General features: G+C 40.8%; 1 protein-coding gene across 1 annotated transcript; it reads left to right on the plus strand.

Moving 5' to 3' along the window:
* The first annotated feature begins 1,829 nt into the window (after positions 1–1,829).
* Positions 1,830–15,007, plus strand: LOC308464700 (carboxypeptidase inhibitor SmCI-like). The gene is made up of 7 exons (XM_080984187.1): positions 1,830–2,211; positions 3,672–3,851; positions 9,057–9,107; positions 11,055–11,231; positions 12,710–12,748; positions 13,381–13,560; positions 14,812–15,007. The coding sequence occupies exons 1-7, from the start codon at positions 2,121–2,123 to the stop codon at positions 14,814–14,816; spliced, it is 723 nt and encodes a 240-aa protein (XP_080840313.1). The 5' UTR covers positions 1,830–2,120; the 3' UTR covers positions 14,817–15,007.
* Positions 15,008–15,328: the final 321 nt, after the last annotated feature.

Raw genomic sequence — 15,328 nt, forward strand, 5'->3', positions numbered from 1 at the left:
AGTGTGGTTAAAATTCCTGCTAATGTTTTAACCTGTTTACAATCGTCTCGTAGATAATTTATAAGCTTTTTCCATTCTTTAAGAAAGTTCTTGTCTTCTTGATTTCTGAGCTTCCCAGTTAGTTTTCCCATTTCGGCCTAGTCCATCAACTTGGTTTGCCATTCCTCTCAGGTCGGGGTTGTCTCTTTCTTCCATCTCTGGGCTAATAATATCTGTGCGGCTGTTGTTGCATATATAAACAATCTTTTCTGGTCCTTTGGTATCTTGGTACCTATAATTCCTAATAAAAAAGCTTCTTCTTTTTTAAACAAAAGTTATTTTAAACTTTTATTCCCTTTCATGATATATCATCTCCCAGAAATTTTTAGTTACTTTACATGTCCACCACATATGACAAAAGGTACATTCTTCTTCCTTGCATTTCCACCAAGTATTTGTACTTGTTCTATACATTTTTGCTAAATTAACAGGAGTCAAATACCACCGGTACATCATTTTCATGTAATTTTCTTTCAGTGAACAACATGCTGTGAATTTTAAATCTGTTTTCCATAGCCTCTCCCAGTCTGCCATTTGTTTATTATGTCCCAAATCTTTTGCCCAATTTATCATCACTGATTTGACCTGTTTGTCTTTTGCATGCCGTTCCAGGAGCAAATTATACATTTTCTACAATAATTTTATACTATTTTCTAAAACATCTTTTGGAAATCTTGATAACTCATAACTAAAACCTTTCTTTTTATCGGTCTTAAAGATATCATTTAATTGATGATACTTTAACCAGTCTGTTACCAGTTCTCTTATCTCTTCAAAGTCTTTTAATTTTACCTGGTTTTCTACTTCGGTTAACAGCTCTCTATATGTCTGTCAATTAAGATATTGCTTCTAATGGGGAGAGCCACCACAATGTTTTGTGTTCTAATAAGTCTTTATATTTCTCCCATACCGTAAAAATTGATTTCCTTATTATGTGATCCTTAAATCCTTTTTCTACTTTTGTTTTTTCATACCATATGTATGCATGCCACCCAAATCTATTATCACGCCCCTCTAAATCTAGAATATCTCTATTTTTCAATATTATCCATTCCTGGATCCAGCAAATGCAGGATGCCTCATAATATAATTTCAAATCTGGCAGGGTGAAGCCCCCTCTCTCTTTAGCATCTGATAATAGTTTATATTTTATCCTTGGTTTCTTCCCCACCAGATAAATCTATTAATATATTTTTGCCATTCTTTAAAGTATCCAGTACCGTATACCACTGGGATCTATTGGAATAAAAATAACATTCTTGGCAATACAATCATTTTAATCACTGATATTCTTCCTCAAAGCAATAAATTCATTCTTCCCCAGATTTCTAAATTCCTTTTTATTTATCACCATGTAATTTCATAGTTAGCTTTGAATATATTAATATTCTTAGCTGTCAGCCATGCCCTCAAATATTTGACTTTTTTGTAAATAGTTTAGTCTGTAATCTGTCTGTAACTCCTTTTTATATTGCTCCGTCACATTTTCCACCAAGACCTTAGTCTTGTTCTTGTTTAATTTAAAACCTGATACCTGTCCAAAATCCTGGATCTTTTCCAACACCTTTGGTAGAGACTTTTTTGGGTCCTCTACCTCTAATCACAAGGTCATCTGCGAATGCTTTTAGTTTATTTGCTTTATTTCCTACCCTTATTCCTCTAATAGTTTCATCTGATCTGCTCTTTCTTGCCAGGGCCTCCCTGAAGCTTCTAACAGCCACAAGTCACAAGAGCCTACTAACCAACAAACCCCTATTGTTTGTCATCAGGTGCCAGGCTGTACAAATACTTGGAGGAGGAGGAGGCAGCAAAGTAGGCTTGAATCACCATCTTATGGGGACGGAAATATTTCTGGCCATGCCAAGGTTATGCTGATTGACTTAATTATTCCACTATGTTCCTAGTTCAGAACAGTTCTTTTTCAAGAACAGGAAGTTACCTTGATCTTAGCAAAATCGCTTCAGAGTGTCCCTACCTGCCAAAAAATTGTTTTTGATTGCCATCTAAATGAACACCTCTCTCTATTGAAACCATAAAAAGAGGTTCCTCTCAGCACTGAGTGTCCACATCAAACAGCCGCCATGCAGTGCAGCGACACTGCACTCCTTTTCCTCATCATGGTATTATTTGCACCTTGGTCTAAGTTGCAGGGTTTCTTTGCCTATACAAAAGGTAAGCTTTCCATTGTTCTGGCTCATGTAGGCAACTAGTTTGCAGACCCCCAGCCTCTCTGCAGGAGAGGCATCCATTGCAGAATGGATGGGATATGGAGGCATGGACAGAGTAGTGTGCTGGTGTCATAGGGGCAACAATTCTCTGGCATGTGTATAGCCTGCCTGTATACTTGTCTCTCTGGCCCCTCCATTTGGGGAGTTCCCTATACTGGATACATTCCTTTGGGACTTGCAAAAGTACTTGCACCCTAGCTAGTGATCCATCACCACTCACAATTTGCTTACTGTGCTTCAAACTCAAGTGCTTCAAATTCAAGTTACCTCTTATTAAAAGGTTTTGAAGTATCTTTCCGTTAATATGAGGTGGCCCACCGGATTTAAAACTGTTTCTTCTTTATTCTCTGCAATTTTCTTCAAGGTAAGAGATCTAGAGGCCTAGAAGCACAGTTCGTTTTGCACACCTTTCACAACAGAGCCAGAAGCATCTCTGGGATGTGCTCACATTAAGTTATTTCCAGGGTTTGTATGCTAACAACAACAACAACACACAAATCATGCCATGGAAGCAGCTATATTTCTCCCCTATACAGCTCCTGAAACCATGTTATGTACCACATACACCACTAATTCCAGCGATGTCTCTAGCTGTATTTTGAGAGCATGCATCAGGCGTCACGCTTCCTAACTTCTCAAAGACACTTTTAGATTTCAGGAAGTTACATAAATAAAGAGAGTTTGATTAAATCACCTTTGGAAAGCCTCTCGCTAGAGCCATTACCTAAGAATTCCTGGCTTCCATCTTGCAGACATCTCAGGGGTGTAGAATATAAATGAACTAAAATCAATCTCAGATTGAATTGCAGTACTAGTAAACTTGGTTGGATCAAAATGAAGTTGGCTCATTATACATGTGGACATTATCAGTGTATGGCATTCAGCTTATGAACGGACTAACTGCAAGTTTTGGAAGCACCACAACCCATCATCCATTCCACAGGAGCGAGGGAGTAGGAGCCCCTACCTCATCCCTCCACTAATACCTCCACATTTTTTGTTCTTGATGATGCACCAAGCAAAACTAATTTTTAAATTAGAGCAGCTGGAAGTGAAGGAGAGACCAGTGGGGGGGATAGGGAAGGTTGTGTAGCAGCTTCACAGTCATCATGAACCCACAGACTTCATCAGATTTAGCACATTGGTATGTTATAGTCATCTTAAGGACTGTGGGAGAGATCACAATTGGACTATTTACAATGGGGCAGAATTAGGCTTCCAGTTGGCTCTTTGGCGGATATGATCATTGGGTCCCATTCTGGAGGTTCCATCTGTAGCTACTAGGCAGAGATAGTATTAGATGTTTGATTTACAAATGTAACAACTTTGTTTTCTTCTGTGTTTCAAAAGATGAAATGAAATGAGATGCAATATATGATATCTTCCCATCTCTCCCCCACCCAGAATCTATGCCTAGAAAATGTAGACTCCCTCCAAGACCTGGACGGTGCAAATTAGATCTTGAAAATTATTACTACGATTTTAAGGACAGCATGTGCAAGACGTTCATTTACGGTGGCTGTGGAGGCAACAGAAATAACTTTGCAAATCTCTTTGATTGCATTTACGAGTGTGAAAGGTTTGGTAAGGGCAAATATTTCTCACCCCCCTCTATTTTCCTAAGCCTTTTAAATTCCCAAATGTTTGAAGTGAAAATCTGTTTCAAATATCTTCTTGTTTGAGAATCTCTTATACTGATTATGCTCTCTGCTGCTAGAGTTTTTTCTGGAGCAGCTGTCTGAGTTAGAGTGGTCCTGCTTTACTGTTGTTCTGGTTCTACCTGAATGGTTGCTTCCAGAGGGTGATGCTTAGAGAATGCTTTTCAGCCCCATGGGTTCAATGTCTTTTTTTTTTTTTAAATATTTATTAGGGTTTTCACAATATTACAAAATGAAAAAGAAAAAAAAGAAAAAATACAAAATAAAAATAGTTAAAAACAATTCAATCTTTCCATCACTTATCTTTCATTTGCTTGTTTCCCGGACCTCCTCATACCTCCCTTTTTTGTATTCCAGTTCAATTTATTAGTTCAGCAAATCCTTTCCCTCTTTGTTTTATCCTGATCTTTAATCTTAATATATTATAGCATTAAATTTTTACCTATTAAAAATCCATTTTTTCATATTCTTTTATACCATTACAGCTCAAAACCACTTAACTTCAATCCAACATCATTCTAACATTCATTAATTTTGCAGTATTTCTGTAAATAGTCTTTAAATTTCTTCCAATCTTCTTCCACCGACTCTTCTCCCTGGTCTCGGATTCTGCCAGTCATTTCCACCAATTCCATGTAGTCCATCACCTTCATCTGCCATTCTTCCAGAGTGGGTAGGTCTTGTGTCTTCCAATACTTTGCAATAAGTATTCTTGCTGCTGTTGTGGCATACATAAAGAAAGTTCTATCCTTCTTTAACACCGATTGGCCAACTATGTCCAGGAGAAAGGCCTCTGGTTTCTTCAAGAAGGTATATTTAAATACCTTTTTCAATTCATTATAAATCATCTCCCAGAAAGCCTTAATCCTTGGGCACGTCCACCAAAGGTGAAAGAATGTACCTTCAGTTTCTTTACATTTCCAACATTTATTATCGGGCAAGTGATAGATTTTTGCAAGCTTGACTGGGGTCATGTACCACCTGTATATCATTTTCATAATATTCTCTCTTAAGGCATTGCATGCCGTAAACTTCATACCTGTGGTCCATAACTGTTCCCAGTCAGCCATCATTATGTTATGTCCAACATCTTGTGCCCATTTAATCATAGCAGATTTCACCGTTTCATCCTGAGTATTCCATTTCAACAGCAAGTTATACATCTTTGACAAAATCTTAGTTTTGGGTTCTAACAGTTCTGTTTCTAATTTTGATTTTTCCACCTGGAAGCCAATTTTCTTGTCCAAATTATATGCCTCCATTATCTGATAATGATGAAGCCAGTCTCGCACTTTGTTTTTTAATTTCTCAAAACTCTGCAATTTCAGTCTATCTCCATCTTGTTCCAAAATTTCCCAATATTTCGGCCATTTGACCTCCATATTGAGCTTTTTCTGAGCTTTCGCTTCCATCGGTGACAGCCACCTTGGGGTTTTGTTTTCCAATAAGTCCTTATATCTTATCCAAACATTAAACAATGCTTTCCTGACAATATGGTTTTTAAATGCTTTATGTGCTTTGACCTTATCATACCACAGATATGCATGCCATCCAAATACATTGTTAAAACCTTCTAAATCCAAAATGTCTGTGTTTTCGAGAAGCAGCCATTCTTTCAACCAGCAGAAAGCTGCTGATTCATAGTAAAGTTTAAAGTCTGGCAGGGCAAATCCACCTCTTTCCTTTACGTCTGTTAGTATTTTAAATTTTATTCTAGGCTTCTTGCCCTGCCAGACAAATCTAGAGATATCTCTCTGCCACTTCTTGAAACAGTCCATTTTGTCCAATGTTTGAAACAAAAACAGCATTCTAGGCAATACATTCATTTTTATCGCAGCAATACAGCCCAGCAATGAAAGCTTCAAATTTGACCAAATTTCCAAATCTTTTTTCACTTCAGCCCAGCATTTTTCATGGTTCCCATGGGTTCAATGTCATCCCCCATACTGTTGAACATCTACATTAAACCTCTGAGTGGGGTCATCCAGAGTTTTGAAGTATGTTGTCAGCAATATGCTGATGACACACAGCTCTACATCTCCTTTATATCTGCTGGATCATTGTCTTCCCTCAGTAATGGACTCAAAGAGAGCCAACAAACTGAGATGAAATCCAGATAAGGCTGAGGCACTATTCTTAGGTAGTTCCCTAGACTAGATGGATGGGAGGTTGCTTGCTCTTGATTACACTCTCTCTCTGTCGCTTGAGGCTCAGGTGACCTTGGTGGTGCAAAATGCCTTCCATCAGGTTTGGCCGGTGGGCCAGCTGTGCCCCTGTTTGTACAGGGACAGCCTAACTTCTGTCATCAGTGCTCTGGTAACCTTTAGGTTAGAGTACTACAATGTGTTATACGCAGGACTGCCTCTGAAGACAGTTCAGAAACTCCAGCTGGTGCAGAATTCAGCAGCCAGGTTGCTAACCAGATACAAAACACCGCTGAAACTTTTGTTATGTAAATACAATACTAGTAACGACACACACAACGTAACAGGCTGTATGTAACAGTATAACTTCTATTTCAAAAGAGCAATTCAGCATATCATATCACAATATGTAATTCCATAGACCAACTTATCATATGAGCAGAACATACTGTATACTGAGAGATTAAAGTCCAGAGGATTGATCAGGAGATACAGTCTATTCAGTTCTTATATCAGCAATAACCACGATGTGGAATGCTTATATCAATCTTGTAGTGCTCCGCGTGTCGATGTTTCTGAGAATTCTAGAGTTTCTCAAATGAATTATCTAATTTTAAGAAAAAGAAAATCAGTAGAGATCTCAAAGATTACGCTACAGGTAGGGTTTATTTATGGCTTAGCCCATCTGGACAAGTCAACAGACTATCCAATAGGTCCGACAAGCAGCATCGTTTTACCATGCCTACAGATCATGATAGTTTATCCAGTAGCAGTGGTACAGATGAAGATAGGGAGCTTAGACTCAGATCCGGTCTCACTTAGCATTCTTTTTCCAATCAGTGCATCAGGCACCCATACCAGAGGAAGTAAGCACAGACAGCAATAGTACTTCTTTAGTAGTTAATTTATCCCAAAGAAAACTTACTCCAGATGAACTCTGCGTGTTGAATATAGGTTTAGGTTCTGTATCTACACCCAAGTACTCTGCTTTCCAAACAAGGATTGATTGATTTAAGTTGATTCGGCAGATTAAATTAAGGGATTTTTTTGGTAACAGACCATGGATACCTGAACGTTTCAAGTTCAGTGCAAATCTACCTTCACCCCAGTCTCCCACAATCACCTAATTAGAACATTTCAACATTTGGTACATCGTGATTTAAATAGTAAAGAAAAGAAGAAGGGACACATGCAATATAATCTAAGCAAGGAGGACGCAGTGATCCTGAGCAAACTCGCTGCAGACAAGAATATAATTATAACACCAGCCGATAAGGGTGGAGCTATTGTCTTAATGAACAAGATTGATTACATTAAAGAAGCAGAGAAACAACTGAATAATTCTAATTTCTACTCGCCCTTATCTGGTGATCCCACCATATCGGTGAAGAACAAACTTCAGACAATTTTAAATGAAGCTGTATCTTTGGGCTACTTAGACATACCGCTGGCAGAATTTGTATGTCCTGAACATACCAGAGTACCAATACTTTACACCCTTCCAAAAATACGTATAAATAGGTTACCACCGCCTGGAAGACCTGTCGTCTTAGTTTCAGGTTTCCTTTTGGAAAATTGTTCACATTTTATTGATTCTTTTTCACATCCCTTTACTAAAGAAACTCCGTCCTATATTCAGGATACTAAACGCATTATAACCCTTATTGAGAACATGACTGTTACCCAACATAGTATTGTGGCTATGTGGGCTGTCTCTTCCCTATATACCAATGTTCCTTTAGATGTTGTTAAGTCACAGATTCAGGAACTATTGATTGATCACAACCAAACTTCTCCCCCAGTTCATTTTTTGATAGAAATGGTAGATTTTATTTAATTTAATAATTTAAATAAACTGGACTTTAATCTCTCAGTATGTGTTCCGCTCATAGGGTAAATTGCCCATGGACTTGCATATTGTGATATGATATGTTGAATTGTTTTTTGAAATAGAAGTTATATTGTTACTTACAGCCTGTTATGTCGTGTGTGTTGTTACAAGGTTGCTAACCAGGACGAAACAGTTTGAGCATATTACACCAATCCTTTGATCGGTAACCTACTGGAAAGCCTTACTTTATTTTTTGGCTATGTCAAGATGAGGCTGATTTCTTTTAAGGCTCCAATAAGGCTCAGTTAAAATAGCCTGAAGTTTATTCAAGAAAAGAATGGTAACTTAGATTAAGAACGGCTCCTGAGTGTCTAGCTAATTGCTAAGTTGCTGAAATACCCCCTTTTGTTTTCCTATAGAACTCTAATATAAAAGCGGTTTTGACAGTACTGGACACTCATTCACATAGAATCATAGAGCTGGAAGAGACCACAAGGGCCATCGAGTCCAACCCCCTGCCAAGCAGGAAACACCATCAGAGCACTCCTGACATATGGTTGTCAAGCCTCTGCTTAAAGACCTCCAAAGAAGGAGACTCCACCACACTCCTCGGCAGCAAATTCCACTGTCAAACAGCTCTTACTGTCAGGAAGTTCTTCCTAATGTTTAGGTGGAATCTTCTTTCTTGTAGTTTGGATCCATTGCTCCGTGTCCGCTTCTCTGGAGCAGCAGAAAACAACCTTTCTCCCTCCTCTATGTGACATCCTTTTATATATTTGAACATGGCTATCATATCACCCCTTAACCTCCTCTTCTCCAGGCTAAACATGCCCAGCTCCCTTAGCCGTTCCTCATAAGGCATCGTTTCCAGGCCTTTGACCATTTTGGTTGCCCTCCTCTGGACACGTTCCAGTTTGTTAGTGTCCTTCTTGAACTGTGGTGCCCAGAACTGGACACAGTACTCCAGGTGAGGTCTGACCAGAGCAGAATACAGTGGCACTATTACTTCCCTTGATCTAGATGCTATACTCCTATTGATGCAGCCCAGAATTGCATTGGCTTTTTTAGCTGCCGCGTCACACTGTTGGCTCATGTCAAGTTTGTGGTCAACCAAACATACCATACTGTAACAATCTTCCCCTTGTACTTTTTGTAGAACTCTTTGTATCCTGGTCAAGTATGGGAATTGATATGAAGTGGAGACAAGGTAAGAGTTCCTATTCTTGTCTGCTCTGTGTTCCTCAGTGAGGTGCATGATTAGTGCAGGGAGAATGCCTGCAAATATGAGAGGTAAGACAGTCGCAACAGGCAGGCCTGTGCTATAACTTAAGCACCAAGATAATGCGCAGGGACCCCCTTAGCTTGCCACTCAGTTCTGTGAGGCTTGGGGGGTTGGCCTTGGTTCATACAGCAAGGATCTTGGTGTTCAACACTGGAAGTTGTGTGGCTCAACAAAAGGGAACTAAGCTGAATACTGCTTCTAGTTCACAGTCAAGTTAGGTTGGCCTTCACTGGATTGGGGAGGTTGCACACTGACCCCCACTTTAAAAAGTGCCCAACACAGTTAGAATAATGATTGCAGATAACCTTTTTTTGTTAAGTTTAAATAATATCCTATTCTCCAAATCTGTACTGTTTGGAGCGGGGTAGAGGGTGTGTGTGTGTGTAGGGAACTCCTTGGTCCTGAATGGGGTAACTGTGCCCCTGAAGGACCAGGTGTGCAGCCTGGGAGTCATTTTAGACTCACAGCTGTCCATGGAGGCACAGGTGAATTCTGCATCCAGGGCGACTGTCTGCCAGCTCCATCTGGTATGCTGGCTGAGACCCTACCTGCCTGCGCACTGTGTCACTGGAGTGGTACATGCTCTGGTTATCTCCCACTTAGACTACTGCAATGCACTCTTTGTGGGGCAACCTTTGAAAGTGACTTGGAAACTACAAGTAATCCAGAATGAGGCAACTAGACTGGTGACTGGGAGCGGCCTCCAGGACTATATAACACCAGTCCTGAAAGACCTACATTGGCTCTCGCTATGTTTCCGAGCGCAATTCAATGTGTTGGTGCTGACCTTTAAAGCCCTAAACTGCCTTGGACCCTGTATACCTGAAGGAGCACCTCCACCCCCATTGTTCAGTCCGGACACTGAGCTCCAGTGCCGAGAACCTTCTGGTGGTTCCCTCATTGCGAGAAGTGAAGTTGCAGGGAACAAGAGTGCATAGTTGTGCCTACTGCATTGTGATGAAGGAACCAAATCATGTTTACTTTGCTCCCTCATTGCATCCTTGAGCAGCTGGCCAGTGGAGCTTTTTCATGTGGTGAGGAAACTGTTGACACTTGATGATGGGAACAGAATGTTGGAACCATCAAAGGCTTTCAGTGACAAGTTTGCCAGGTGCTTTTTGGATAGAAACATCCCTCTTCTTCCAGGCCTTTGCCTAATTAAAAAAATCTATAGCCTTTCAAACTATGTGGTGGTATTGTTTTTGTCTGTTACTATGGTACATATTTTTGTGTTTTTATATTGTAAACTGCCCTGTGATTCTCAGATTAAGGGCAGTATGGAATAATAATAATAATAATAATAATAATAATAATTTCAGTATCATTTGCTATGCTACCATTATTATGGAGCAGGTGAGGTGTCTGACACAACTTACCTGCTAATATGGGATTGGTTTCAGTTGATGAGGCCTTAGGATCTGGACAAGGTGCTTGCAGTGGCTTGGCCCACAACATGCCCCCCCCCCCCATTAAAAGAAATAATTAACGTGTCTTTACATGGGAGTGGTGCTTCAGTGTGAGGTGACAGGAAGAGAGTTTTTAGCAGGGTATTCTGAGAAGAAGGGAGAAGAGAGACTGGGATCCATCTTGGGCAGGCTGGCTGAAGGCTGGCTGCACTGCTGTGGGGGACAAGCCCCTCTTGAAATGACCATGCTGTAACTCCCTCCACGCAGACTGTAGGTGTAAAGAGTTGAATAAACCATATTTCTTAAAGCTACAACAGTCTCTGTCGTGTCTCAATTCTACAAAGGAACACAGACCCTGTAAGCCCCCGGAGTCTTGCAGAAAGCGGGGGTGGCACCCAACATTTTAAACAATATGTTGCAGAATAAGAGATTATATGAGCTTTCCACCCCTCCTTTCCCCCTCCAGACCCACCTCAGATATGCAAAAAGAGGAAACGTGTAGGATGGTGCAGAGAGAAAATTACACGTTATTATTATAATGTCAGGAACAAGAGATGTTTGCCATTTGTTTATCGTGGCTGCGGAGGCAATGAGAACAATTTTGAGTCTTACTGGAAGTGTTCTCAGATGTGCGAACCATTGGGTAAGTACAAATAAGTTTTTATGCTAATTCCAGGCAACCAAAACAACTTGCACCTTTCTTTTAACATTATCCACTCATTAAGGGTATTTTAGCTCCAGTACCTGAAATCTTGCCTGAAATATACTCAGAGTCCTGTAGTGATTTCATGCTCTTTATTGCAGCTTGCAAAACAGTGATTGAATTGCCCCCCAAACCTCAGGCTTTTATATACATTATTTACACAATGAGTCCCGTCTGCTTCCCTCCTGGAGCCTGATTGGTCTTTTCCTGCAGGCCAATCAGTTGTTACATTCTACAATCCTAATAGGCTGATTAACTTCCTCCTGGAGCCTGATTGGTCTTTTCCTGCAAGCCAATCACTTGATGCATTCTAGGATCCTACTTGCCTATTGTTCTAGGATCCAAGCTTAGTACATAACATTCCCCTTTAAACATGAGAGGGGTAATGAGAGTGTAGGAATACTGCTGGGGAAGGGGTTCTCCTGCTGCTGCTTTTTAAAAAGTCAAAAGAAATTCAGCCTTTGATGCTAGAGTCGGAAATGTACACAGCTGTCAAAGGGGTGGTGGTGGTGGAAAGAGTCCAGAAAATGTCCTGCATGGTTGGTAGGTTTCTGGTGTTTACAACCCTCTCCTATTAGGATTACATGAGTTAACACAACCTCTGAATAAGGAACACTTTTAAAGGGGAGAACATCAGGCATGGTGCCAGGCGAGTATTCCTTGGGACAGCATGCCATAGTTGGGTGGGAGCATTACTGTATCCAATCTGATTGCCTTCCACCTAATCTCTGATGGCATATGGAGAAGGAAAGATGTTAATTTATAGGCTGATTCGTGCAAAAAGACAAGGCAGTCCTTGGGTCTTAAGCTGAGCTCCAGTAAGTCCTTAGCTGCAAGTGACCATTCTGTTCTTGAATAAGCATTGGGCAGCTAAGAACAGCTCCGACAAAAGAATGGCAAATGAAATTAATGGACTATGCAGAATTAGATAAATTAACAAGAAGGATTCGAAACCTGCAGGATCAGAGATTCTTAGAGGACTGGAGTAAATATTTGAACTATTTGAAAAGCAATTGTAATAAACAGATTACTCTAGTATGACTGCAAGAAGTTCTGCAAGGAGGATTTTGTGAAATATTGCAAGAAAGACTTTGAAAAGAATTATTAGTTAAGGACAATTAAAAGTAATAGAGAATTTAAGAAATGCAGAACAAGTGATAAAGAACGGAAAGTCTTCAGAGGTTGTTGGCGGAAGTCTAAAATATTGTATAAGATAAGAAGTTATGTTAAATGATTGTTGGAACTGATATGCTAAAAAATCAATTAAAAAAAAAAAAGAGCAGCTCCTGGTCCTAACCTACCACCACTAGCTTGCAGGCCATGTAAGGCTGCCATGAGGGGTTGCAACTTTCAGATAGAAAAAGGTTTCTCACCCCTGCCATATAGTAACATTGCACTCCTTGTCCTTATTATAACAGGAAAACCTCAAAATTTGAGAAACCCTGAAGTGAATCCAGGTAAGGATTGAGTCTAAGTAAGAGCCTCATGGCATTTCACGTCTGACCCTCATATGCACTGTACCTTGTGCTGGCTTTCTTCAGTATTGCAGTCTCCTTTTTAAAGTCCTTTTCTAATGTTTCTAAATCACTTGGGACTTTCCACCTTGTTCCCAGGATAGTAAGGCTTGTGTCCTCACAAGACACAGTAGCATCTGCCCATAAGCACCAAGTCTACCACCATTAGACCCACTGGGCTAAGCAGGAGCTACCGCAGCCTAGCAGAAATCAGGAGTTCAAGCAATTCTTGTAGGGATGACAGAGGATGAGAGCAGCATTCCAGCCTCAGCTGTGCTCCTCTACTCAACTGTCCATCCAATGGCGGTAGACGTGGTACCATGCTAAATCTGCCTTATGGAACTACATAAATCATAGTCACACCTAGCTAGTTTCAGCCAGTCTCCTTTGGTATATGATTTTACCCCTCCATCAGTATGACTGCTGGATCTCAAGGCAGAGATGTCATTATTGTCACTGAGATCGTCTTAAGAGTGGTGATCACAAACATGACCCCTTCAGACTTTGTTTTCCTTTGTCATTCAAACAATGAAATAATAGGTGTCTTTGTCCTTCTCTCCCTTCTGAAATTCCAGACTATTTGCTTCCCACATGCCGACAGCCATTAGACACAGGGCCATGCCATGAAAACTTTCCTCGCTTTTACTATGATGCCAAAACCAAGAAGTGTATACCTTTCCAATTTGGTGGCTGCAATGGCAATAGAAATAACTTTATGAATGAAGCAGAATGCCTTCGGGAGTGTGGAGGCCCTGGTAAGCATACAGAATTTTTACAACTTTTCCAGAGAACCTAAGGAACCTCTTGACATGGTTTATGCAGTGATCTTGTTCCAACTGCAGTAGTACAATAAATATACTTACTTCATGGGAGAGGGGGAAGCCTTGTTGCTGGTGATAGTCTTTGAGTTATGGGTTGAGGTAGAAGCAGGTGCACTCTGATGCTGGAGAAGACAGAAGTGGAGAATGGAATGTGGAGAGCCTTTTTAAAACAAACAAACAATACCTTGCACCCCCCAAAATGGCATATGGTTACTGGAGAGGTGGTATCTTTGCTGCAAACTACCTTTTCACCTGAGGTCTAGATAAACACTGTTATCCTTTGGCTTGTATGGCGAAGGAACCCACAGCTTCTGCAGAATTAAAAGGTGGGAAACAGTGGCATGAGGGGAAATTTTTCATAGGGTAACAGTTAGGGCCAAAGGCTCCAGATTGCAAAGGCGATGGGGAGGGTGACATTCCGTGCGTGATGTTGCAGCATCGCATGTGTGAACATTGTACCTCCAGAAGCTGAGCAGAAGCTTCCTGGGCTTTGGGAAGGAGGTGACAGGCCGCTGACAGGAAGCTGGAGCCCTTCTGCCTCCTTCCCAAAGCTGGGCAGGCTTTGGGACAGTGGCAAGAGGGCCCTTGGACCTGTCAGAGCACTGTGCCTTCCTCTCCAAGCTGGGCAGAAGCTTCCTGCATAGCACATGGACTGTGTGTGTGGTTTGGGTTATATCAGTGATGTTGTTGTAGATACAGTGGATGTGAGCTTCTGTCCTCCACCAGGTATGGGGACTTTCAGCCAGTCGCAGCTGGATGAGTTTCAATGCAATAGTTTTTAGGCCAATGTAGCTGATAAACCAGAGCACGCCATAGGCACGAAGAGTTGAACACGACTAAACAACAACAATGAAGCTGATAAACAAGGCAGATCTCTATAGTTTGGATTGTTCTATAAGCTGGTGGCCATCACCAGCCCCTGGGGTAGTGAATTCCATAGATTAACTGTATAAAGAGGTCCTTCCTCTTGTCTGTTCCTGAATCTCCCACCATTCAGCCCTATTGGTTTTTCTAGTTTTGTGAAAGCAAGAAACCGTTCTCTCTGCCTAGTTTCACCACACTTTACATTATTTTATAAACTTGGATCATGAGCTTCCTGCCTAAAGCCCTCAAAGAAACATTTCCTCGTAGTGGCATCCCTCACCTTTAAATTTGATTGTCCCTACATTTTGCTTCTTCCTTCAGGTTAACATTGAACCCTTGTGCAGAACTGTATTCAGACTCATTTACATATCATTTGCTCCTGCGGAATAAAGGCACCAGAGGAAGCCAGGAAGCCTTTCCCCCCACAGCTTCTTCTAAAGATGGATGCCTTTTATCCTGCTGTATCAGTCTGCTGGAATGTCTTTCTTGCTTGCCAATAAATTCACCTGTTCTTCCAGATCCTGTGGGCTCTATTTGTTGGGCATTATTACTACTACCACTACTGTTACTACTATTATTATTGATGTCTTCATTTTAGAAAGTCCATGCACCCCTGGGGCAAAAGTGGGCAGAATGAGGGAGAGTCTTTTAAAGTAGGACAGCAACTCCCAAGCAGAAAGGGCCTTTTCTCCAGTTCTGAATATTCAGTCTCCAGAGCTTTCAGAATCTACCCTGGTACCAATTTAAGGGCGTTGGCAGAAACTATGCCAACAAATTAGCCTTCTAAAAAGAAGTAGGGTTTCATCCTTTCAATGATTAGACTTTTTAAACTGAATAA

This window comes from Podarcis pityusensis, assembly GCF_964106645.2.
Source record: "Podarcis pityusensis genome assembly, chromosome: 15".
NCBI lineage: Eukaryota > Metazoa > Chordata > Lepidosauria > Squamata > Lacertidae > Podarcis > Podarcis pityusensis.

What these genes read in the sequence shown, in the direction of transcription:
- LOC308464700 (XM_080984187.1), top strand. Translation starts at nt 2,121, where the DNA reads ATGCAGTGCAGCGACACTGCACTCCTTTTCCTCATCATGGTATTATTT. An exon ending in TTACGAGTGTGAAAGGTTTG is followed by an intron (nt 3,852 to 9,056) that starts GTAAGGGCAAAT and finishes TACTTTTTGTAG; the next exon opens with AACTCTTTGTATCCTGGTCA. An exon ending in AAACCCTGAAGTGAATCCAG is followed by an intron (nt 12,749 to 13,380) that starts GTAAGGATTGAG and finishes CTGAAATTCCAG; the next exon opens with ACTATTTGCTTCCCACATGC.